General features: G+C 55.5%; 2 protein-coding genes across 5 annotated transcripts in view; both read left to right on the top strand.

The window, feature by feature from the left end:
* GCK (glucokinase (hexokinase 4)) overlaps positions 1-18,166 on the top strand; it is a 46,457-nt gene extending 28,291 nt beyond the window's left edge. The window contains exons 1-10 of one of the 2 annotated variants that reach the window (XM_011983242.1): positions 2,941-3,157; positions 8,801-8,963; positions 10,134-10,288; positions 11,479-11,598; positions 12,490-12,585; positions 12,695-12,794; positions 14,667-14,850; positions 15,878-16,033; positions 16,704-16,937; positions 17,154-18,166. In XM_011983242.1, coding sequence (XP_011838632.1) covers positions 3,110-3,157; positions 8,801-8,963; positions 10,134-10,288; positions 11,479-11,598; positions 12,490-12,585; positions 12,695-12,794; positions 14,667-14,850; positions 15,878-16,033; positions 16,704-16,937; positions 17,154-17,298 — 1,401 coding nt within the window. In that variant the 5' untranslated portion in view covers positions 2,941-3,109 and the 3' untranslated portion in view covers positions 17,299-18,166. Of the gene's footprint in view, positions 1-2,940; positions 3,158-8,800; positions 8,964-10,133; positions 10,289-11,478; positions 11,599-12,489; positions 12,586-12,694; positions 12,795-14,666; positions 14,851-15,877; positions 16,034-16,703; positions 16,938-17,153 lie in introns of those variants that run through there. The other variant, XM_011983243.1, reaches the window with a different exon arrangement.
* Positions 18,167-21,155: 2,989 nt separating this feature from the next.
* On the top strand, positions 21,156-23,608 carry MYL7 (myosin, light chain 7, regulatory). Of its 3 annotated transcripts, none has more exons than XM_011983240.1 (7): positions 21,156-21,179; positions 21,408-21,521; positions 21,696-21,771; positions 22,067-22,171; positions 22,612-22,690; positions 22,905-22,953; positions 23,450-23,608. In XM_011983240.1, exons 1-7 carry the CDS (start codon positions 21,177-21,179, stop codon positions 23,549-23,551), a joined length of 528 nt encoding a protein of 175 aa, XP_011838630.1. In that variant the 5' UTR covers positions 21,156-21,176; the 3' UTR covers positions 23,552-23,608. The 3 variants fall into 3 exon arrangements, with proteins under 3 accessions (XP_011838630.1, XP_011838631.1, XP_011838629.1); XM_011983239.1 differs by having other exon boundaries at positions 21,169-21,179; positions 21,627-21,771; XM_011983241.1 differs by lacking the exon at positions 23,450-23,608 and having other exon boundaries at positions 21,164-21,179; positions 21,976-22,171; positions 22,905-22,956.
* The last annotated feature ends 1,309 nt before the right edge of the window (positions 23,609-24,917 follow it).

Here is a 24,917-nt window from a genome sequence, read left to right as displayed (position 1 = left end):
AGACCTTGGCTCTAACTATGAGCCAAGTTAGCTCTTTTAACTAAGAACAAGTTAAATTGGCTCATTTAACTATGAACCTCTATCCTTTAGAATCTGGGTCTTCGGGCTTGCTTCTGTGCAAAATGGCAGATAAGGCTCAACCTTTCTTTTTTTAACTTCATTGTTAAATATTACTCCATTAATACACATTTACTGCAGAAAATGTAGGAAATACAGATAAGCAAAAAGGAGAATAAATTAAAATCACTCATACCACCATCAGCAAGATAATTACTGTTACCATTTTGGTATATTTCCTCCCAATACATATATCATCTGTATCATATTATGACAAAAATGGATCATACTATGTTTCCTATGTTTCCCCTGTGTTAGTCATCTATTGCAGTATAACAAACTGCCTCAAAACTTAGTGGCTTCACCTTTCCATGTATTATGATGACAAGAATGTGATATGACACTGTCCTATATCTGGACCATATGCTAAAAGACAGAAAATGGTTTCTAAACTTATTTGTCCTGTAATAACAAAATTTTATTTCATAAAATGTTTAAAAAAAAAAAAAACCATAGTAGCTTGAAACAACAAAACTTTGTTATCTCACACAGTTTCTGTAGGTCAGGAATTCAGAAGCAGCCTAGCTGGGTGGTCTGGCTTGGTGTCTCTCCTGAGGCTGCAGTCAAGGTGTTAGCTGGGGCTGCATCATCTGAAGGCTTGACTGGGACTGGAGGAGCCGCTTCCAAAGTGGTTCACTCACATGGCTGGCAAGTTGGAGCTGCCTATTGGCAAGAGGCCCCACTTCTCAATGGGTCTTCCCAGAGTTCTTGTAGGCATCCTCATAGCATAGCAGTTGGCTTCCCCCAGAAGGAACAGTCCAGGAGAGGACAAGGCCGAAGCCACAGTGTCTTTTCTGGCTTAGGCTCCGAAGTCATACTCCACCATTTCTGCATTATCATATTAATATAATGCAGGCTAGACCTATTCTGCATGGGAAGGGACTATACCATGGGGTGAACACCAGAAGCAGGGCTAATTGAAGGCCAGCTTCAAGGGTGGTTACACATTCCCTTTCAACAGTATGTCATGAACATCTTTCCATGCCAATAGGAGCAGATGAATCTTAACATTTTTAATGACCACATATAAGTGTAGCATAATTTATTTAACCAACCTCCTGTAGTTGGATATGTGGGTTGTGTCTCATTTTTTGATACTAGAATTAATCATTTTGAATATCCATCACCAAACTTGTCATATTATTTTCTTGTGATGAATGAAAAAGAAAATCAAGTCATGCCTGTCAATCTGAAGCCTGAGCAACTAAGAAATGGGGATACCACAGGGACATAGAGCAGGATCCCTTCTGACTCTGCTCTTCTCTTTCTCTCCCCATTAAATGGGGAGTTCACTATCTACTGCACAGCTGCACAGTTCTGTCTTTTCAGAAAGTTCTAAGCAGAAACAATGTTCATCCATCCTCCTCAGGATAGCCCTTGAGCTACTGAAGACTCTAAGCACGTTCTGGACATCCTCCATGAATCATCATCTCTGAGGCCCTCCCCTTCTTGGCCCCTCTTCTCTGGACAGGTTCTGGACAGGCTTGCCCTTCCAAAATTCCTGGAAAGCAGCAGGAACTGTTCCTGCTACACTGACCCTCAACTTTAATGCAGTGCAGACCTGTTGGTGTCACCCCTTATCCTGAAGAGGGGGCATTGAGGCAGGACAAGGGTGGGTGCCCAGGAGGGTTGGCATGAGTCATGAGAATCTGGTCCTGGAGAATTAGACAGTGTGGGGAAGCAGGGGTGTTGAGGGCCTTTCTGGCCTCACAGATGCCAATGAGTATCAGCAGGTGGCCTCCAGAAAGGAACTCTAGGTGATGCCTGTGGCTCTAAACACAGGCTAGAGAGGGCACTTGCAGTTCAGCCAACCCAGAAAGGGGGCCCCCTTGCCTCAGATTCAGCCTTTGTACACATCCTCAGCCTTTCTTGAGAACTGAATTTAGATTCTCCTCCCCTGTGCTGTGTGCTTGGCCCAGGAGAAGGGCAAGTCTCGCTGGGTAGCTGCTTCTTGGCCTGGCTGAACCAGAAGGCCCCAGTGCCACTCCAAACCTGGGTGTGAGCCCTGCCCCCATGAGCAAATAGTAGCTCAGAGCTGGGGGCTGTGGGGGTCAGTGGCCTGTCACATGAGGTCTGATGAGGCCACCTCTGCTCTATTTTGGGAAAGGGATCAATTGTATCAAGGGCTTTCTTGGGAGTGATCACTCTGGCCCACTTGCCAGCTCCAGCTAATTTTAGCAGGCTTTGGCAGGTGCCAGCAAGTACATGGCATGTGGATGTCACTCCCAGGTGAGCCCAAGGAGGGGTCTGGGCCAGAGCCCGGGAGTCATGGTCTATGCCCACGGAGGCACCCAAAGCAAGCCTGAGGCCTGGACTTTGCAGTCACAAAATTAAGAATGATAGCCCCAGTTTTTTGTTTGTTTTTGGTCAATTGGCCGCCTTCCTCCACCACCCCTTCCCCAAGTGCCATACAGACCCCTGGATTGTATGAAATGCACATCGAACCTCTCTGCAGATGAAAATCCACTGGGGATCCCCTTGCCTCCAAGAGCAAGTCCAGACCTGCACCGGCGAGGGCCAGGCCCCCTTAGGACCCCCTCCCTGTCCGAGGGCATTTCAATAAGTGTTCTGTCCCCAAGGCAGCCTGGTGACTTTCTGACCGCACAAGGCTGAGGAATAGCAGGTGGGTAGGCTGGCTCTGCACACCTCCTCCTGCTGGGCAGCAATCCCAACCCCATGTTCACAGAGTGTGGCCAGCTGCCCCATGGCTCTCTCCCCATGGCCCTGTCAACTCTTACCCCACATGGGCCTCCCCTCCCTTTCTGGCCCTGCCTCTGACCCCATGGCAGGGGGCAGAGTATTTCAGCAGCTGCCGGGCTGAGCCCTTTCAGTACAGAAGCCCTGGGCTGCCAGCCTCAGGCAGCTCTCCATCCAGGCAGCCATTGCTGCCACAGCGGGGGCCTTATGCTCCAAGGCTACAGCATGTGCTAGGCCTCGGCAGGCAGGAGCATCTCTGCTTCCCAAAGCATCTACCTCTTAGTCCCTCGGAGAGATGGCGATGGATGCCACAAGGAGCCAGGCCCAGACAGCCTTGACTCTGGTAAGGGTCACACCAAAGTTAGCGACTTTGCATTGGGAGAACAGCACCCAGGGCAGGGCCCTTGGTTTTGCAGATTACCAAAACCAAGGCTGGGGGCAGGGAAGGCAAGCAGGCTCTGGGCACCTTGGAAGGAGGCACACGGGCCTCAGGGGTCCTGGCTAGGGCAGCTGTGCCCGCCACTGCCCCCCCCCGCCCACCACCCCTCCTCACTGTGGCTGCCCACTGTCCAGCCTCTCGAAGGGTTCTAGGGCACTTGCTCCTGGAGCTAACAGTGACCCAGGACACTGGTGTCTGGGGCTTGGCCTGAGGCTTTTATGGGGGGAGGTGGCTGGCTGCCCAGGGCTGTCTGGCTGTCTGGGGGCTCTGCGTGGCATTTCCAGGGGTTGGTGGATCAGGGATTCGGTCCCTCAGGAGAATGTGGACACCAGCCCGAGGTCGCTCACTTCTGTGGACTTAGCCACCTGAGGGCCCGGGAATGGAGGGGACCAGGCTACAGCTGGGCATGTGGCACTGGGATGGGCTCTGGAGCCCCCAGGCCTGCAGTGCTTGCCCAGGGACTTCCCTGGCCCTTGGCCGTGTCCTTGGGGACACACAGCTCCTCCAGACGGCCCCTCCCAGTGCTGGAATAGACAGCTCCTCAGTCCACATCTGCCAAAGGCGGCCCTAGAAGGCATCCTGCCTTTTGTACTGCGTTCTGGAGGTGGGGCCACAACGCACTGCTCACTGCATAAAAGGGACAGCATCCTGCCCCTGGCAGCTCTGCCTGACCAGCTCTGCCTCTCTCACTGCTATCCAACCTGTACACCCTGGTGACCGTGTCCAGGCTCCACATCTACCTCTCCAGCCAGACTCTCCTCTGAACTCTGGCCTCACATGGCCAACTGCTACTTGGAACAAATTGCCCCTTGGTTGGCAGATGTGTTAACATGCCCAGACCAGGATCCTGATCCCGCAACCCAACTCCCAGGTCAGGTGGAACCTCTTCTTCTCAGGCCCTTCTGTTCCTCTCCTCAGCCCCTCCCACCTCCCTTCAGAGTAAGTCTAGACTTTTACCCCTCTCACCAAGCCTGCACCCACCATCCCTGCGCAGGGGTTGTTAGGACAGCCCGACGCCCTGCTCCCACCCTGCCCCAAGACGCCCCCGCTCTGCAGCCCGGTGCCTCCAGGCTTCTCACCTCCTGCTGCTCACAGCTCAGCCTCACTCCCTCCCTCCCCATCTCTGCTCCAGCCTCAATGCAGGTCCCCTGCCCCATCTTCTGACAGGAGCTGCCTGACCTCGTCCCTGCTTCATCTGTCCCCACTCCTTCACCCCCCAACCTGTCCCCAGTTTGACTGAGATTCTTTCCTGCAAATCCCCACCCTTCAGAGGAGTTGGTCCTGCTGTCAACTCTGCTTCTGTGCCCCGCGCCGCACCTGGCATTCAGTGGGCATTTGCTGAAGAGATGAGGGTCAGATGCCCTGCAGGGAGTGTGGGGCGTCCTCAGGCGAGAAAAGTTGTACTTTTGACTGTGAGCCCCGATTATGTGTCCTGTGACCTCTCGGGTGAGGTCAGTAAGAGAAACCTCTGCAAGCTGGCTGGGGCTGCCTCCCAGAGGCTGCCAGGGGGAAGGACAGGCTCTGTCTGTGCTCTTCTGGCCTCACAGACAGGCTCTATCTGTGCCCCAGGCTACACCTGGGGGGGCAGGTGGCTTCTCAGGGCTCCCCAGGTATCAGCACGTTTCCTAGGCTGCTTGGGAAAGCCCTGTAAGCTTGCATAGACACCCAGCAAGAGGTTAGCCAGAGAGACACTTGTAGCTGGGGTCTGGGCACAAGTAACAGCTTGGTGCTGGGCCTGAAGTCAGGCAGGATGCAGCCTGGCTGGGTGAGAGGAAAGTTTGGAGCCAGTGCCTGGGTTCAAACCCCTCCATGGCCCGTGGTTCTGTGGGCCTGGGGAAGGGTTTGTAACTCTGTGTCCAGTTTCCTCACTTATAAAAAATGGAGATAACAAAAGTACCCATGTCCCAGAGTGGCTGTACCAATAATAGGGAAGCGTGCCCAGAGCAGGCCTGGCACACAGGAAGTGTGCATCAGCCTCAGTCCCTGCCATTGGGCTTGTCCTGGGTGTCTGTGAGGCAGACCTCTGCCCCACAAAGTGACCCCCAGGCTTGTGAGACCAAGCTGGGTCAGGGCTTCCTCCTCTGGGATTGCATGCTTACCAAGTGCCAGGAGGGGGACTTCTGCAGGCCCAGGTGCACCCTGAGGAAGGGGCTTGCTCCCACCAAGAACAAGGCTCGCCTTTGGAGGATGCTCCCCACATAAGAGGTGAACCCCCAGGTCTACTGGTGACTACAGCCTCAGAACCTGACAGCATCTATCCTCCAACCCATGCCCACTGGGAAGTGTGTGAGGGGTCCTCATAGGCCCTGTGGTGTGGACAATGCAGGGACCCTGCAGCATCTGGCTAGGGCAGGGCCCAGATGAGAGCCCTGGGCCAGGAGACCCTGGCCGGTTCTGCCACTGTGGGGAGACAAGCTCCCCCACCCCATGTCCCCCACTTCCCTGCAGCCCCACAGAGAATGCAGACCTACTTTTACAGAAATCCAGATTTTTGTGTAAAAGTGTCTCTATTTTAAATAGATTTTAAGTGGTGGCAGCAAATTTAAGCTTTTGAGAATATTATACAGTACAAATCAGATTCGCAGGCCAGATGCCACTTTATTTACAGAAATGGAATCAGGTCCTACCTCAGGTCCCATCTCACGTCTTCACTTATGCCTATGTGTCTCCTTCACGGGAAGGCCACAGGAGGCCCTGCAGTAAGCATCCTGGAGTTGATTTAAAGTCCCTGACGGTGAATATGGGGGTCCTCACTGTTGCAGCAAGGGGGCACACCCCTGTGTATCTTAGAAATGCCTGCAGCCCTTTTGCTGCAGAACAGAGTCTTAGGAGAGAAACTGTCAGATCAGAGTTCAACTTAGAGAAACTCCAAATTGCCCTCTGAACAGACGGTATCAGTTTGACATCACGCAATGCCGGGATTCCTGGGGGAGAACTTTCTGGCCTAGAAGGCAGTAGAGCCGGGACTTCACCCAGTCAGTGGCAGGGCCACACACAGGCCTTGATACAGAGGGGGAAGACTTGGGCCTCCTCGACACCCTACGGGGCCCAGCCTCCCAACATGTGATAAGAGAAACAGCAGCCACCTTGTACCTCGCTCTCCCTGTTCTCCAAGGGCTGGGCCACTTCTCCCCACAGCCCTGCAAGGGAGGATCACTCAAGGGCCCTAACTGTCTGACAATACAGCCACACTCTGATCAGCCGCCTGGGCACAGGCTCCATGTCATTGTCCTCTGCCAAGACCTCAGACTGAAATGTTGGCTCCTCCCATGAAGAACCTGGGGCCAAAGGACCAGAGTCCAGGTCTGTGGCCACCAGGATGGGCCACTTGGAGAGAGGCACAAGGGTGGTACCAGGCAGGTGTGAGGGCTGGACCTTTGCAAGAGCAGCATCATTTTTGTTGAGAGCCTGCAGGTATCTTATAATTGGGTCCCTCTGACCAATCTTGTCTGGCGGGAGATGCCAGGCAGGCTCCCCAGGACTTCCTGCCAGTAGCCACTGTGTGCGTGGATTTGGATGCTGGCCTCACCACAGTGTACTGGCTGTCTGTGCCTGCATAAATGACTTCTGTAAGCCTTTCTTCATCTGCAAGATGGGTGCTGCTGGCACCTCCTCCCCAGTGCTGTGGTGACCCGGCATAGTGTGTGAGGCTGCTATGTGAGACACCTAATGCAAGGCCTGGCATATGGAGGAATTCAGCAAATGGCAGATGCCTTCACAGTTAGTTCCTGGCATTCTCTACATTGGTGGGTGTAGGAAAGAAAGACAGAGGAGGCAAAGGTTGTAGCTGTGGGACATTGAGGACAGCCTGGATTGCTCCACAGAGCCCTGAGGACATCTCCAGGGGTGTGCTCCGCAGGGGCAGTTGGATTGGAGGGTTGGAGGTCGGGGAGGGCGTGCCCTCCCACCCATGTTCAGAGCCTCGGAACAGTGCCTGCTCAGCCAACATGGGTGTTTGATTCTGTGTCTTTTGTCACAGACTTTACCAGCCCCATCCCTTTCTGACCTTGCCTGAGTTTAAAATTCACATGTGGGGTCTCATTAGGAGACATGGTTCTGAACTAAAGATCTGTATCTATTGGGAATGCTTTGGGCTGCAGGAAGCCAAACACCTGACTTACGGTGGCATAGGTGGTTTCTGTCTGCTCCCATAAGCCGCACATGGAGGGTGAATCTGGCATTACTCTCTCCTCCCTACGTTCGCGGTATGCTAACAGCTTTAACCTCTGGCCTTGTTTCTTCATCGTTGCAGGGTAGCTATCACAGCCCTAGTTATCACATCCTTACACAGCTATGTCTACAAATTTAGGGGGACACTGAAGCTCCTCCCCCTGCTAAAATCAGGCTTTCCTTCACTTGTCATTGGCCAGAAGTGGGTGACATGCCCAACTCTAGACCAATCATCAGTAAGAGGAGTATAGTATTGCTGTGCCTACCTTAGACTAATCATGGCGCAATGTGCTCCCCACACCAACAAAATCTGAGTTCTAAAAACTGAGGAAGAAGAGGAAAATCGCCATGTTGCCTCCTGTCTGGGATTCAGATCATCTCCAACCCCCTGAGCTTATGCGTAAGACTGTGGGCAAAAGTGTGTGAGTTTTTGTGGAATGGGTCCACAGTTTTATCAGAGCATCTTTCCTTTTTCTTTTTGATTCAAGATGAAAATATCCTTATGATTATTTTTCTCACCACTGCCCAGAGATAACCAGCACATTAACATGGCCTTTTCTCCATGAATAGCACTAGGGTGCCCAGGGGACAGACACATAGCTGTCCACACACCAGCTTGCTGGGTATGCAGAGGCAGAGTCACATCTGCATTCAGAGCCTGTCCTCACACTGCCGTGTGGAGAGCGAGCAGCCACACCATGGGCCGTCCATGCTCACGGGAGTGGTAGTATCGGATCTGAGCTTCGTGTGCCCAGGCGTCTCTCACGTCAGTGCATAGGGACTCTCTTCCTTCTGTGGCCCAGTGTGCCCATGCCACAGATGGCTTCAGTCAGCAGACACCTCCTTCTAGACACTCACGCTCACTCCTGGCTGGCCCTTAGCACACCTGTGCAGACTGGCCCATTTATTTTCTGGTGTAAATCCCAGTAGGAGGACTGGGTCTCTCTGATAGCAATGCCAGCTGCCTGGCACCCTCCAGACAGGCGGCTCAAACCCCACCTCGCCAGCTCTCCCTGTTAGTCCCTCCTTTCCCTGGCTCTGACCTGAGGGACGAAGCAGGGTGCTACAGGACGCTGTGCCACAGGGATATCGTCATGGACAGAAGCCACTCTGCCCTCTGCTGCTCACCCCTCCAACACGCCCCGGGCTGCATTTGTTGAGTGGCTGGTCCCAGACTCTGCTCTTCTGACTTGCCAGCTGGTTTTCCCTGTAGTAAAGTTTGAGATGATGGGTCATCCTGAACCCGGGGTCAGAGGACAGAAGGAGGCCAGCAGCACGTGGGGGAGATGGCCCGTGAGGCCCTCGGCGTGTGGGTGCCTGGTGACAGTCCCACCCTGAGTCCCCAGCCCTGCTGCTCCCATCCCCCTCCTTGTGCAGGTAGAGCAGATCCTGGCGGAGTTCCAGCTGCAGGAGGAGGACCTGAAGAAGGTGATGAGACGGATGCAGAAGGAGATGGACCGTGGCCTGAGGTTGGAGACCCATGAAGAGGCCAGTGTGAAGATGCTGCCCACCTACGTGCGCTCCACCCCAGAAGGCTCAGGTACCACACGGGAACCGGCTCCTCATCCAGAAGCAGCTGTGGGCTCAGCACTAGCTGGGAAAAGAACCCCAGGCACTCCCAGACTCACAGCCAGTCCGAGACAGAATCTCCTGGGGAGCAATGAAGTCCCCAAATTGTGAGGCCAGTTCTCACCCTTGGCTCCTCTGGTCCAGCCCTGGGGCACTCGGACTCACCCTGGAGCTGGCAAACCTCAGGAAAACTGACTTTTTAAATCTCACTCCTGGCCAAGTGCAGTGGCTCACCCCTGTAATTTCAATACTTTGGAGGCTGAGGCGGGTGGATCACAAGGTCAGGAGTTTGAGACCAGCCTGCCCAACATGGTGAAATCCCGTCTCTACTAAACATACAAAAATTATACAGGCATGGTGGTGCATGCCTGTAGTCCCAGCTACTCAGGAGGCTGAGGCATGAGAATTGCTTGAACCTGGGAGGCCGAGGTTGCAGTGAGCCAAAATCACGCCATTGCACTCCAGCCTGGGTGACTGAGACTCCATCTCAAAAAAAAAAAAAAAAAAAAAAAAAAAGCTGGGCACAGTGGCTCACGCCTGTAATCCCAGCACTTTGGGAGGCCGAGGGGGGCAGATCACAAGGTCAGGAGATCGAGACCATCCTGGCTAACACGGTGAAATCCCATCTCTACTAAAAATACGGAAAAAAATTAGCCAGGTATGGTGGCAGGCGCCTGTAGTCCCAGCTACTTGGGAGGCTGAGGCAGGAGAATGACGTGAACCTGGGAGGCGGAGCTTGCAGTGAGCCGAGATCACGCCACTGCCCTCCAGCCTGGGCGACAGAGCGAGACTCTGTCTCAAAAAAAAAAAAAACCTCACTGCTCCCCATGGGCACTTAGGGAACGCCCAGCCCAGCTCTGCACTGGCCATTGCACTAGGTCCTCAGTTGGTCCCTGGGCTCTTGGTGACTCTATCTAAGGCAGGAGTTTCCCATTGACTTTTCCCCAGCTGACCTTTGACCCCTCCACAGTTGACGCTGGTGTCCCCAGGTGTCTGGTGGCCCCTTGTCCAGCTCCCTTGGTCCCTTTGTGCCTTCCCTCCTCCTCTCTGTAATATCTGGGCTAGTCACCCGGGGCCCACCCAGCCCAAGGCCAGCCTGTGGGTGCCCCTGAGGCTGACATACTTCTCTCTGTGCCTGTAGAAGTCGGGGACTTCCTCTCCCTGGACCTGGGTGGCACCAACTTCAGGGTGATGCTAGTGAAGGTGGGAGAAGGTGAGGAGGGGCAGTGGAGCGTGAAGACCAAACACCAGATGTACTCCATCCCCGAGGACGCCATGACCGGCACTGCTGAGATGGTGAGCAGCACAGGGGCCAGGGCAGGGGGCCAAGGCCACGCATGATCTCAGGGCCCAGCTAGTCCTGACAGGAGGTCCCACCCATCCACCAGGGGTGGGGAGAGCAGGGGCTGGAGGACCACCCAGCCTCAGAGGCAGCTGGAGGCCTGGGTGAACAGGACTGGCCAACATGTCCCCAAGTCCCACAGTCACCATCTGACCAGCATTGAGAGGGGAACGGGCTGAGGAGGGGTTAGTGGCAAGAGGAGCCCCAGCCAGTCACACTTTGTCCAGTTTACCAGAGGAAAAGCCAATGTGTAAGAACAGAAATGTGACCCGGCAGCCAGTGCACTCCCCACCTCTCCAAGGGCCACCCCTCGCCCTCCACCAGCATGCACAGAAAGTGGGGTGACAGCAATCACAATGTCTACCCAGGCAGCAAGGACCCCTGACCATGGGGAGGACTGGGGTGCAGGGGACCCAGAAGCAGAATGAGGCCTAGGGGGAGCTGGGCAAGGCCAGAGCCCCAGCTGCAGCCAAGCACGTGGCCAAGGCCAGCTCCTGGAGAGGCAGGGCTCCGAGGCAGGAGGCTGCCCGTGGTTGCCCGTCCTCACACCCCTGCGGCTTGCTAGCCTGTCTATGGGCTGGGCGTGAATCAAGGCAGTGGGGATGATGTGGGGACTTCCCTGGCCCCAGCAGCCAGTGAGGAGCCTGGTCAGTCAGCAGAGCATTCAGCAGTACCCAATTCCGTGGAGAGGCCCGTGTGAGGGGAGTCAGGGCTGGCCTTCAGCAAGGATGGGTGGTCAGGACACCTGGAAGTAGGAAAGGAGACTCCAGGTGCTGCAGACAGAAATCAAGGATGCGCCTCCATCTGGAGCCTCAGGAACAGCCGGCCAGGCCTGAAACTGGACTTTACAAGGTTCAGCTGGGAGGGCTAGGCTGACAGAGCACAGCTGGGCTGGGGACCAGCCTGCCCTGTGTTGCCCTGTCCCGGGGGCCACTGTCAGCAGGTCTCTGGCATAGGGGAGGCTTAGGGCCTGAGCCCAACGAGCAGCAGCGGAAGAGGAGAGGGAAACTGCGGACAGGCCTGGCATTCAGTGGCCAGGAGGTGCAGTGTTCCCTGAGGAATAGCTTGGCATGAGGCCCTGGGGAGGGCTGCAGGCCGGCGCACCCCCCCATGCCAGATGGTCACCGTGGCGTGCATCTTCCAGCTCTTCGACTACATCTCCGAGTGCATCTCCGACTTCCTGGACAAGCATCAGATGAAGCACAAGAAGCTGCCCCTGGGCTTCACCTTCTCCTTTCCTGTGAGGCATGAAGACATCGATAAGGTGGGCCAGGTGGAGGGACAGAAGGCAGATGAGGGGAGGCATAGGCGCCCCAGAGGAACTCTGCCTTCAAATGCAGCCCCCATACCCTGTGCTCAGAAGGGAGATCTGGATTCAAATTGTGGCCATGTCACCTGCCACCTCTAATGCTGTGGAAAAGAAGCATCACATTAGCTAATTCTGGCTTTGCACCCTGTGAGGCACCAGCTGTGATCACCCCACTACAGTGGAAAGAGCAGCTGGTAGTGGAGTGGGGCTCAAACTCAGGCAGCCAGGCTCCGGGTCACCTGCAGGCCACGGTCATGTCACAATGCCTCTAGCTGAGTCAGAAATGTGAAGGAACTGAGATTCTACCCTCCCTGCAAGCTAGCAAGGTGGCCTGCCAGTTACATCTGTGCATGCACACACACACAGTCATCTATGCACGCACATAAACATGAGACCTTTGGGTCAGGGAGAAAGCCAGTTCCTCACTCACAGCAGAAGCAGCAGCCAGAGCAACATCTCATGTGGTTTTCCAAGCCCCAGTCCCTACAGAGACACAGAGAGGGACAGGTGGCACCTGTGCATGCAGTGGGGTGCCTTGCAGGAAGGAAATCCTGATTTTACACCGAGCTGCTTCCTGCAGGCCCTGCCTTGACTCTGGGATGACGTCTCAGAGCTGTGCAGTACAACATTCTTAAATTGGCTGGGACTCAGCCCTGCAGAAATATGAGATATTCAAGGAGAATCGTTCCCAACACCTCTCAAAGCTATGGGGCTGCTCTGAGCCTGTTTCCTCAGCTGTAAAGTAGGGTGCATACGCTTGTGGCCCTAGGCAGGAGGTAGTGACAAGCCCTAGCACCCTGCCTCCAACATATGTCAAGCAGCCATGAGGCCTCCCTCTCCCCACAGGGCATCCTTCTCAACTGGACCAAGGGCTTCAAGGCCTCAGGAGCAGAAGGGAACAATGTCGTGGGGCTTCTGCGAGACGCCATCAAACGGAGAGGGGTGAGGGGGCACCTGTGACTGCCAGGGGGGCTGCCCTGGGCCACCCACCCCAGCACTGCCTGCCTTTCTCCTTGGCTCCCAGCACTGCAGCCTCTGTGCTTCTTGGCAGGACTTCGAAATGGATGTGGTGGCAATGGTGAATGACACGGTGGCCACGATGATCTCCTGCTACTACGAAGACCATCAGTGCGAGGTCGGCATGATTGTGGGTAAGGGCTCCTTGCACCCCTGCCCCTTCCAGACTGCCGAGTCGCCCTGGGTACAACAGGCTTTACGGGGCCCTGTGGGGTGAGGACCAAAGTACTTAACAACCGGTGACGTCAGAGCCGAGCCTGGCGCTGGAGCCTGGGTGGTCTTGGGGTATCAAAATGGAAGCACTGTGTACAGTAGGAAGCATTTCAACACCGTGATGCCACATGTATGCCAGCTGCACATCCACCTTGCCCATCAGGATTATAATTAAAACACTTTATTTGGTAAATTGACCAACTGGACAGATTTGTCCAAGTGGAAGAGGATAAGCAAAAGTGGTGCCATTCCTACCCGAATGGTCTTTCCACTGGCCTGCCCCTGCCCCTGCCCCTGCCCCCACCCAAAGTGAAGGCAGGTACCAGGAAAGGGAGCAGCAGCCCGCCCCTCCCAGCAGAGGGGTCTTCCATACCAACTCAGACCTTTCTCAGAAGTTCCGGAGGTCATTATAACGAGCCTTCACTGAGGAGCAATCCAATCAGATCAGGTATCTGCTGTGCACATGGGCGTGTGGTTCTATAATTCTCTTCCATTCTCACCTTTCAGAAGGAACATTGTCTTTAAATCCAGCATCTAAAGGTGAGCCCCAGCCATCCCTGCTGTGATCCCCCCAGCCCTTTCCACCCTCTCCTCCGGAGTTGCCTGGGGCTCCCCAAGACACTTCCATATGAATTCCCACCAAGCCAAGCTGCAGCTGCTCGGCCCAGGCATAACCCCTCCTGGGGCAGAGGTGGCAAGGAGTGACCCACGGCTCACATCTGCCCCACATACACTCTTGACTCTGCTCAGTGTTTAAAAACATGCTTATAACAATTACCAAGATCTGAAAATTAGGAGAATTCACATCAAAGTCTGGATTTCTGTTTGTTCATAAAAAACTAGAAGGCGGCCAGGCAAGGTGGCTCACGCCGGTAATCCTAACACTTTGGGAGGCTAAAGTAGGCGGGTCATTTGAGGTCAGGAGTTGAAGACCAAAATTAGCTGGGTGTGATGGCACATGCCTGTAATCCCAGGTACTCAGGAGACTGAGGCAGGAGAATTGCTTGAACCCTGGAGGCAGAGGTTGCAGTGAGCCAAGATCACACCACTGCACTCCAGCCTGGGCGATGGAGTGAGTGAGACTCCAGCTCCAAATAAATAAATAAATAAATAAAAACTGGAAGGCTAGGCATCAATGAGCCCTGATTCCTATGTGGCAGCTCGACTGACCAACATTTGAGTTGCTGTCCCTGACAGCTTTAGGGGTGTGCAGCCCACACAGTCATGCTAGCTTGAGGCTCTGCTGTCACCAGTGTGGAACTATTAATAACTTGTGAACAAAAGACTCCATGTTGTCACTCTGCACAGGAGCCAGCAAATTACAAAATTCCACATCCGGTCTTGTCTACAGGAGCCTCTGGACTGCTCCCAAGGGCCCACACCATGCCTTACTTTGGGCTGCCATGCAAACATGGCTCATGACAGAGAAGCTCAAACATGTGCATGGGCAGTGCCAGAAAACAAGGGTGGTGCATAGACAAAATAAAATGATAATGTACCACAACCATTTCTTTGATACACACAGTTTCTCTCAATCCTCCCAACCACCTAGGTAACAGGCAGGGAAGGTGTTATTGTTGCCTGTTAGGAAAGAGGACAGTCCAGAAAGCTGTCTCTAGCCACTGAAGCAACCCAGGTCTTCCAGCCCCAGGCAGACCCGCCTTTCCATTGTTCCAGACAAAGCAGAGACAGGCATGGGGGAGTGGGAGAGGCGGGGCTCCTATGGGCAGGAACCAGGCCATACTCCAGGGCAGTGCAGCTCTTGCTGACAGTCCCCCCGACCTCCACCCCAGGCACAGGCTGCAACGCCTGCTACATGGAGGAGATGCAGAATGTGGAGCTGGTGGAGGGGGACGAGGGCCGCATGTGCGTCAACACCGAATGGGGTGCCTTCGGGGACTCGGGCGAGCTGGACGAGTTCCTGCTGGAGTATGACCGCCTGGTGGACGAGAGCTCTGCAAACCCCGGTCAGCAGCTGTAAGGATGCCCCCCCTCCCCACAGCCCAGGCCCTGGGCCGCTCTGGTGCAGCGGCAGATGGGAGCCGGGCCACTGCCGATAATGGGCTTGTTTTTAAACAACTCTGGGGAAAAGCAAACTGACAATCCTTTCGTAAGCTCCATCCCTTCTGCTCAGTCATGACCTGCCCCTGTGAGAGATGAAAGGTTAGTCCCAGTTGTGATTTGATAAGCCCAGACCTTTCTCCTTCTGACAGGTGATTGTGCATGTAGAGGAGGCTCTGAGACGCCCCCAGTAAGGTTTCTGGGTTTAACCCAACATTCCCCAAAGTATGTATTTGGCCACATTCACAGAAAGAATATTAGTCTTTTGTGGAATGCTGCGGGTTGGCAGTCACAGCTTGGAAACCAACCCAGAGAGAGCTCATCATTAACTATGGCTATCACTTGTTAACTACCTACTGCGCCAGGCCTATGCTAATTATTTTATTAGCGTCCTCTCTGCCGCTCGCAGGCCTCTATTATTATAGGTCAGTAGTATTCCATTTATTTAAATTAAATATGGAAGGTCATAGATTAAGCAAGAAAGTGCCAGCAACATGGTGCATGCCTCCGACTGGGCACTAACCCTCCAAACCTTAGTTTCCCCAACCATAAACGGCCGATGAACAGCAGCTCCGGATGCAGCTAAAGGACTGAAGCTCTAGGTCCCGTGCTCGGCGCAGGGCCTCCTGCAAGGAAGGTTTCGGAGGGACTGGATGGGGTCTTTGAACTATCTGTCTGTCCCTTCACTGAAGTGGGCCCAGGGGCAGGCCAAACTTGGTCCCGTGATTGAGTTGGATGTGCACGTTCCTAATCCCTGACGTTTCTAAACTCTGGTTCATTAACGAGGGAAAGACGGGAACCAGATGGGGGAGTGGGGATCACAGTGCCCCACGTGGCCGCCTCGTGACCTCAATGGGGAAAAGTGGCTCCGGTTCCCGGCTTCCACCTGCACGAGGGGCCCTCCCTCGTGCCTGCTGATGTAATGGAGCTGCCTTGTGTCCAGGTATGAGAAGCTCATAGGTGGCAAGTACATGGGTGAGCTGGTGCGGCTCGTACTGCTCAGGCTCGTGGACGAAAACCTGCTCTTCCACGGGGAGGCCTCCGAGCAGCTGCGCACACGCGGAGCCTTCGAGACACGCTTCGTGTCGCAGGTGGAGAGGTGTGCGGAGGAGAAGGGCAGGTGCAAAGGGCAGGGGCTGGGGACGTCCAGTCCGGGCACTGCAGACTTGGTCTCAGGGAGAGACTGAGTCCCAGGCCCGTGGCGCAGGGACAGGAAACTAGGGCCTGGGGCCGGATTCCGGGCGTGGGCGGGGCCTGGGGCGGGGCACAGGGGGCGGGGCGGGAGTGGGCGGGGCCAGAGGCGGGGGGCTGGAGGCGAGGGCGGGGCTCTGGAAGCGAGGGCGGGACAGGGACGGGTCCGGGGTAGGAGGTGGGGTCCGGACGGGGATGCCAGGAGCAGGGATGGGGGCGAGCCCGCGTCCGGGCAGTGTCCCCATCCGTGAGTCCCCTCGGTGCTCCCTGCCCGCCGTGGCGGTGCTCTCTGGATCCTGCTGTGGCCTCACTTCCCTGGCGGAGACCCTGGGCTTAGTTAGAGGGAGCAGTACTAACCAGGTTACGGCTGGTCCCTAGCGGAAATGCTTTGACTGGTTGAGGTGAGCAGGATCGCCCCATTTCTCCAGAGAGGGGCCCCGGCTCAGCCAGGGAAAGAGGCCGCCGCTGGGTGGACGGCTGGCAGGGACCCCTCCCTGGAGAAGGAGAGGCCGCCGCTGGAGGGGGATGGATTGTCGGAGCCACCCTCAGCGACCGCCCTACCTCCTCCCGCCCCGCAGCGACACGGGCGACCGCAAGCAGATCTACAACATCCTGAGCACGCTGGGGCTACGACCCTCGGCCACTGACTGCGACATCGTGCGCCGCGCCTGCGAGAGCGTGTCTACGCGCGCTGCACACATGTGCTCGGCGGGGCTGGCGGGCGTCATCAACCGCATGCGCGAGAGCCGCAGCGAGGACGTAATGCGCATCACTGTGGGCGTGGATGGCTCCGTGTACAAGCTGCACCCCAGGTGAGCCCGCCGCGCCCTCTCCCTGGTAAAGTGGGGCCCAGAAAGCGAGTGCTCCATGGTTCCTTGTGACTCCCAAGCTCCAAGATTTTGTAATCCTCTTCTTGTCCCCCTTGGCCTAGATTTGGGGGAAGGGTCGACTTCGTGCAGGATGCCCGGTAATGAATGTGGAGGATGGGCTGGGAGGAGGGACGGCAGCCCTGCTTCTCTTCTGCCCAGCTTCAAGGAGCGGTTCCACGCTAGCGTGCGCAGGCTGACGCCCAGCTGCGAGATCACCTTCATCGAGTCGGAGGAGGGCAGTGGCCGGGGCGCGGCCCTGGTCTCGGCGGTGGCCTGTAAGAAGGCCTGCATGCTGGGCCAGTGAGAGCAGTGACCGCCAGCACAGGGAGGATGCCACAGCCCCACAGCACCCAGGCTCCACGGGGAAGTGCTCCCCACACGTGATCGCAGCCTGGCGGGGCACGAGACCTGGCCTTGTCAGGACCTGGGCTGCCTGCCATCCCGCTGGGGAACCCAGCGGGCCTCTTCCCTCAGTCATTCGGTGGGACAGCCCCAGGGCCCTAACTGGGGTGCGGCAGGAGCAGGGACAGAGACTCTGGAAGCCCCCACCTTTCTCACTGGAATCAACTTCCTAGAAGGGAGTTGCTCACTCAGGACTTTGTTGCATTTCCACACTGTCAGAGCTGTTGGCCTCGCCTGGGCCCAGGCTCTGGGAAGGGGGCACCCTCTGGATCCTGCTGTGGCCTCTCTTCCCTGGGAACTCATCCTGTGTGGGGAGGCAGCTCCAACAGCTTGACCAGACCTACACCTGGGCCAAAAGGGCAGCCAGGGGCTGCTCATCACCCAGTCCTGGTCATTTTCTTGCTTGAGGCTCAAGAGGCCCAGGGAGCAATGGGAGAGGGCTCCGTGGAGGAGGTGTCCCAAGCTGCGAATACCCCCAGAGACCTTTTCTCTCCTGTACCCCCATCCCTGAGTGACTTGTGATTCTGGGATGGACCCTCACAGCAGGTGCAAGAGACAGAGCCCTCAAGCCCCTGCCCCAAGGGGCCCACAAAGGGGAGAAGGGCCAGCCCTGCATTTTCAACTCCCGCAGCACTGGCTCAGGAAGAAACCCCAAGCAGCATTCAGCACACCCCAAGGGACCACCCCATCATACGACATGCCACCCTCTCCATGCCCAACCTGAGACTGTGTGAGTTTTTTAATTAAAAATGTTAAAAGTTTTAAACATGGCCTGTCCACTGTTCTTTGACTTCTGTGCATAAGGACTGTGGGGACAATCTATAAAGAGTCAGCGTCACATGCATGAAGATACTTCAGTATCTCGGCCATGCCCTCCAGACAGCTCCTTCCAGCCAGCCGTGCCCCGGGGAGTGTGAGGAGTGACAGACCAGGCTGTAGGAACAGGAATGGGGTATCATGGGGGATGGCAGAGTAGTGGACAATACACTGCCTGGCCGGTGCCCCTGCTTGCCTGCCCATGGAATGTGTGCAGAGAGAGTGCCAGGCCAGGTGCTGCTCTGGGGAAGTGGGGGAATGAAGCTGGTTCTGCTGCATGTCAGTCTCAGCACCGTCCTGTCCAGTCAGAGCCACTTAGGTTTGCCAGTGAGTGGAGGCCCAGATACACGTTGGATTTCTAAGGTCCCGCCAGATGCTCCTATTGGTGGAATGCCTGTTTAGAGTTAGCCAAACATAGGCCTAATGCCATCTTTCTGTAGCATAAACACAGTGACATAGATACATATTTGTGTGATTTTCATGCACGTGCATTTTTCGATGAGAGACACCACCCAGCTAATCAGGAACAACTGCTTTGTTTCCTTCAGATCTTAACCCAAAGTTGTGATTTTGAAAAGTCATGTCCCCCTTCAGATTTCTTGCTATCTGCTACTTCTCATGTGGAATTGCTTTGGATCTTCTTAGTTCTCTTGAGTCTAAATTAGTCCTTATAAGTTAGTGCAAGCATCTGATTACTTTGTTATCATTACTGTTATGTTCAAGCATTCACAAAGTGGAAAACATTTTAATATCAATTGCTTTCTATTTCTCCTTTATATTACAGTTCAGGGCATTGTATTAATTCTTAAAATTCTATATGTAGGTAGGTTATATGTCTGAATTGAAATGGCTGAATTGAAATAGATAAAATGAATTTCTTTTCTAGATAACAAAGGGAGTGTCATAAAACACTTGTTATGGGACAGTGTGATGGCTCACGCCTATAATCTCAGTGCTTTGAGAGGCTGAGGTGGAGGATTGCTTGAGGCCAGGAATTTGAGACCAGCCTGGGGCAACATAGCAAGACCCCATCTCTTAAAAAAAAAAAGTGGGGGGCTGCTGGGCACGGTGGCTCACGCCTGTAATCCCAGCACTTTGGGAGGCCGAAGCAGGTAGATCACAAGGTCAGGAGTTTGAGATCAGCCTGGCCAACATGGTGAAACCCCGTCTCTACTGAAAATACAAAAAGTAGCCGGGCATGATGGCAGGCGCCTGTAATCCCAGCTACTCGGGAGGCTGAGGCAAGAGAATTGCTTGAACCTGGGAGGCGGAGGTTGCAGTGAGCAGAGATCGCACCACTGCACTCCAGCCTGGGCAACAGAGCAAGACTCTGTCTCAAAAATGAATGAATTAATTAATTAATTAAAAAAAGAAAGAAAAAAAAAAACACTGGGCAGGGTGGTGTGCACCTGTAGTCCCAACTATTCCAGAGGTTGAGGCAGGAAGAAGCACTTGAGCCCAGGGGTTGTCTGCAGTGAGCTCTACTCATGCCTCTGCACTTCAGCCTGGGTGACAGAGCTCAGTGGCTCACACCTGTAATCCCAGCACTTTAGGAAGCTGAAGCAGGCAGATCGCCTAAGATCAGGAGTTCGAGACTGGCCTGGCCAACATGATAAAACCCTGTCTCTACTAAAAAAAATAATTTTATATATATATATGTGTGTATATATATATATATATAAATTAGCTGGGTGTGGTGGTACATGCCTGTAATCCCAGCTGCTTGGGAGGTTGAGGAACGAGAATCGCTTGAACCTGGGAGGTGGAGGTTGCAGTGAGCTGAGAACGCGCCACTGCACTCCAGCCTGTACGAGAGTGAGACTCCGTCTCAAAAAAAAAAAGGAATTTAAGGAATTTAAAAGAAAACTCTTGTTATATAAAAAGAGTATTGGGTGTGACACATGAGAGCTCCTGCACTCTACCAGTCAGCTACTGACAGACATGGGCCTGGCTCCAGTGGAGGGGCAGCAGCCAGTGAGCCCAGCCTGGGGTGACCCACTCCTGCTGCCTCCAGGATGCCCCCTGTTTCCCCAGCCCCTCTGCTGTGCCCTCGGCCCCGGAAGCTGGCAAGTCTGCTTCTCTGGAACAGCATCACGCAGGCCTGCCCATCGGCCCACTGTGCACCAGGCCTTCGGGGGATCCAGATGTCAACCAGGCTGGGTGTTCAGGAGAGGCACAGAAGCCAGGAATACAAACACATCAGCCACCAGGCAAATGGGAAACGTGCCCCAGAAGCTCCCTGCTGAGGATGTTAGGGAGAGCTTTTTGAAGTAGTGTGGTTGAGATGGGGCTTGAAGAAGGCAAGGTTCCAAACAGCAGGGCAGACTGGGGACAAGGCAGACTGCATGGGAGGGCAGCCGCTGGAGCTCCCTCACCCTCCAGAATTACCCCAAAGCCAAGCAAAGTGTTCTGCCTGGGGTCACAGCTAGCTCGGGGATGCCTTCTGCCCCTTCGTCAGAGGGGCAAAAGGTCAGAGCCTAGGGTCACCAAAACCTCTGGGCAGCCCAGGGGGGGTCTCAGACCACAGACCATTCTCAGAACTACCCACTGCCTTCCCAAGCCTGGGGGGGTCCCTGGACTGACCCTCCCCAGCTGTCCTCTTGCACTGGTCAGGGTTCTGGCTGGACTGGCAAGGAAGGGTGGTCAGATATGGGAGTAACTGGATCCCTTCATCAGGACCTAGGGTGGTGAGAGCTTTGAGCCTGCTCTGCTCTGGGCAGACATTGTGCCTGGCCCTGCCAGGATGGATAGACAGCAGGATGTTACACGTTGAGGACATGGAGGTCATCAAGAATGTGGCTGGAATCTGTTAGGGCCTTCATCCTCCCCCAGCCCAGGCGGGGGCTGCCAAGTTTGGTCCTGTCCTCTGTTCCTCTCCTTATTTGGACCTTCAGGTGATAAGCCTGAGACATAAAGGAGGCTGAGCCCTGCCACCACGACAGCAGCCACACCTCTGCAGAGAGAATGGTGAGTGCCTGCTGGGGAGGAAAGGCTAGCGGTCTCCCTGGTGCTGGCCTTTGGGCTGGGGGAGCAGAGTTTTCTGTGCTTGCGTTTGGTCGAGGGTGGTCCCCAGGGAGAGGAAGAGGATCCTGGCCCTGGCTCTCCTGGGAATGCTCTGGGACAGTGCATGGTGGGTGGGATGGGGAGACTTTGAGGAGGTGGGGAGAGGACCCCTCCCTACTCACGGTGTTGCAGGCCAGCAGGAAGGCGGGGACCCGAGGCAAAGTGGCGGCCACCAAGCAGGCCCAACGTGGTTCTTCCAACGTCTTTTCCATGTTTGAACAAGCCCAGATCCAGGAGTTCAAGGAAGTGAGTGCCCACTCCCAGCAGCCTCAGACCCCATCCCGGCCTGCCCAACCCCACCCCACATACACACCCCCCTTCTATCCTGACCTTGCCCCTCACACTACCCAGGCCTCTCCCCTTCCTCCCACCTTCCCTAGAGCTGGGGGCTGCTCCCAACTGAAGGCCCCCATCCCACAGGCCTTCAGCTGTATCGACCAGAATCGTGATGGCATCATCTGCAAGGCAGACCTGAGGGAGACCTACTCCCAGTTGGGTGCGTGCACCCACCTCCCACCCAGACCCACCCTGCAGACTGGGGCCCCTGCTCTGAGCTGCTGGGTGGGTGGGAGTGGCTGGGGGGACAGCGCCCCGCTCCCCTGCTTCCCCTCCTCCCCATCTCCTCACACTGCCCTTCCCCCCTTGTCACGCCTTCCTTCCACTTCACCTCCCCGACCCACAGCTGCCTCTGCCCCTCCAGCCCCTGCGGCCAGGATAGAGGGAGGGTGGCCTAGGCCCTTCTGGGGGACACCCAGGGTCCAGGTGTGTACCTCATGCCCCACCCCCACCAGGGAAGGTGAGTGTCCCAGAGGAGGAGCTGGACGCCATGCTGCAGGAGGGCAAGGGTCCCATCAACTTCACTGTCTTCCTCACGCTCTTTGGGGAGAAGCTCAATGGTGAGCCTGGGACAGAGCTGGGCACCCTTGGCCAGGCAGGGAGCCTGCACCCTGCCTGAACCCCACCTGAACCCTGCCTGAACCCCACCGGAACCCTAACTGTACCCCATCTGGACCCACCTGGACTCTTCCTAGCCATGGCCCATTCTAAGCACCTCCTGTGCCCCAGAATCCCATGTGCACTGGTCACCCCAGTGCTGACTTGGGGCCAGGAAACGTGCCTTCAGCCCCTACCCCCAAATTCCAATCTCCCAGCCAGGCTGCCCGCCTCAGGAGGATGACCATTCCCAGCCCCACTGATCCTCGAGAAACACTTTATATTAGGGAATACCCCCACCTCTTCTGGGATGCGGGGGGCTCCTCATGCAGCCCAGTTCCTGCTAGGCGGGACCTGGGATGCTGGAGACATGGATGCTCACCTGGCTGCCTTGGCCTCCCAGGGACAGACCCCGAGGAAGCCATCCTGAGTGCCTTCCGCATGTTTGACCCCAGTGGCAAAGGGGTGGTGAACAAGGAAGAGTAAGTGTGGGCCCAGCCAGATGAGGGGCACAGTGGTGGAAGCAGAGAGGGGGGTGAGGCCCCTTGTGAGGGGGGCTGCCTGTACTTCGGGGCCTTATACTACTCTTTGGGGTGCGGCCAACCCTTCCCTACGCCATGAGAGCCTCTGTACCCATGTTCCCTGCGCAGCCACTCCCCCACAGTCTCCTGCTCAGACCCTCCTCACTCCCCGCAGGTTTAAGCAGCTTCTCCTGACCCAGGCAGACAAGTTCTCTCCAGCTGAGGTGAGGCTGCCCAGCCCCTTCAATACCCATCCCCAGCACCTTCTCTGGGCCTCACCCATGACCCAGAGCCCAGTACCAGTGAGGCAGTTGCTGGAAGGGTGAGCCGGGGGTCTTTCTGGAGGAGGTGCCATCTCTGTTGAGACCTAGAGGGTAAAGATGTGGAGTCAGAAAAGACAGCATGTTGCATCAGGCAGGGAGACTGTACACAGACCCGGGGAAAAGCAGATAAGGAGAGGTTTCGTATACTTGGGGTGGGCCTGTGCCTGTGGCTGGAGGGGCGCCCTTTGCCCCTTGGCCCCCATTTGCACCGACTCCTCACTCTGCCCAGAGTCAGCCAACAGAAAAAATTAACCCAGAGTCTGGGGTCTAGGGTTGAAAAGCGAAGGCACAAAGCACAGATGCAGGGGGCAGGCAGAAGGGCCACAGGACTCAGGTGAGGTCTCTGCCCAGCTGGGCCAGGAGCTAGGGGGCTACCTCTCACCAGCGCCCCCTGCAGGTGGAGCAGATGTTCGCCCTGACACCCATGGACCTGGCGGGGAACATCGACTACAAGTCACTGTGCTACATCATCACCCATGGAGACGAGAAAGAGGAATGAGGGGCAGGGCCAGGCCCACGAGGGGGTACCTCAATAAACTCTGTTGCCAAATTGGAATTGCTGTGGTATCTTTTCTGTGACAGATGGGCTGGGGACCAGCCAAGGGGGATCCCAAGGTCCCAGTGCACACATCACCATGATCATGGCCACCATCTACCTTGCCAGCTCACCTTGATTCACTCCCATGCTGCCAAGTGAAGTGTGAACTATGATCATGCCTAGTTCACAGATGAGGACACTGAGGCCCAGAGAGTGTGAGCATCTCGCCAAGGCCAGCCATCTAGAAGAGGAGAGGGTGGAATTTACACCACCTCCACCAAGCCCAGGAATGAGCCACAAAGTGGGCACTACCCAGCTACTTGGGGCTGTGTAGAGAAGAGGCTGCTTGCTGGGCACTCAGCAAACTCTGCCCAACAGCCCAGCAGGTAGGCAGTGGCCCTGGTACCCCCACACCCAACCACACAGCCTCCCCTGGCCCACTGCTCGCACCCCTTCTCAATACACTGGCTTGGGTGCCTCCCTGCATGGGCCCTGCAGAGAGGTACCCATTTGAAACACAATCAGCTTCTCATTGCAATTACAGGCAAGGCACTAAGACACAAGGAACATGGACACCGAAGGAGGGGCCAGGGAACATGCAAATTTTTAGAGGAAATGCCCAGAACCTGGCATCATGCCTCCTGAGCCCCTCATGCGCTGTGAGGGGTAAGAGGGTCAGACAGCTGGAGGGTAGGGAGATGACGTCTCAGGAGACAATAGTTAGTGCTCCTGTCACCCTTCATTTGAGAACCCAGGAGCTAGAGGAAAGAGTGATCCTCATCATGAGTACCAGAGGAGCAGCAGGGGACATCCAAAGTACGAGAGGGTAGGAGGAAGAGAGAGAGAGAGAGAGAGAGAGAGAGAGAGAGAGAGAGAGAGACAGAGACAGAGAGAGACAGAGACAGAGACAGAGAGACAGGCAGTGACAGCTCAAACCTCAGCCAGATCCAGAGCGTACAAAGTTTCCTGCCTACAGAACTGCCCAGTAAGAGCTCTCAGCCTGCCTCCTTCCCTCCCCACAAGCCCTGCTGCAATCCCTGTACCTGGGGGTTGGTGGGGAGGAGGTGAGTGAGAAAGGAGGGGCACTCCTTCCTGAAGGCCCCAAGAAGAAAAGCATTTTCACCCAGATAGGTGTTCAGTTTTGATTTTATCTGAGGTCTGGCAGTTTAATTACTAAATGGAAACTTGAGACTTTCTGGAATTATGGTATTTTCTGTTGCTTAGAGAGATTACAAAAGTCACGAACTGCCTGAGTTTCCACCCCAATAGCAGGCCACCAGCCCACTCCACTGAGCATGCTGGGACACTGGGTGAACAAAATCAAGTA

The sequence above is a fragment of the Mandrillus leucophaeus genome, unplaced genomic scaffold, assembly GCF_000951045.1.
Source record: "Mandrillus leucophaeus isolate KB7577 unplaced genomic scaffold, Mleu.le_1.0 Scaffold248, whole genome shotgun sequence".
Taxonomy (NCBI): Eukaryota; Metazoa; Chordata; class Mammalia; order Primates; family Cercopithecidae; genus Mandrillus; species Mandrillus leucophaeus.
The sequence above is the reverse complement of the archived record's forward strand: the minus strand, read 5'-3'. Positions and strand labels throughout refer to the sequence as shown.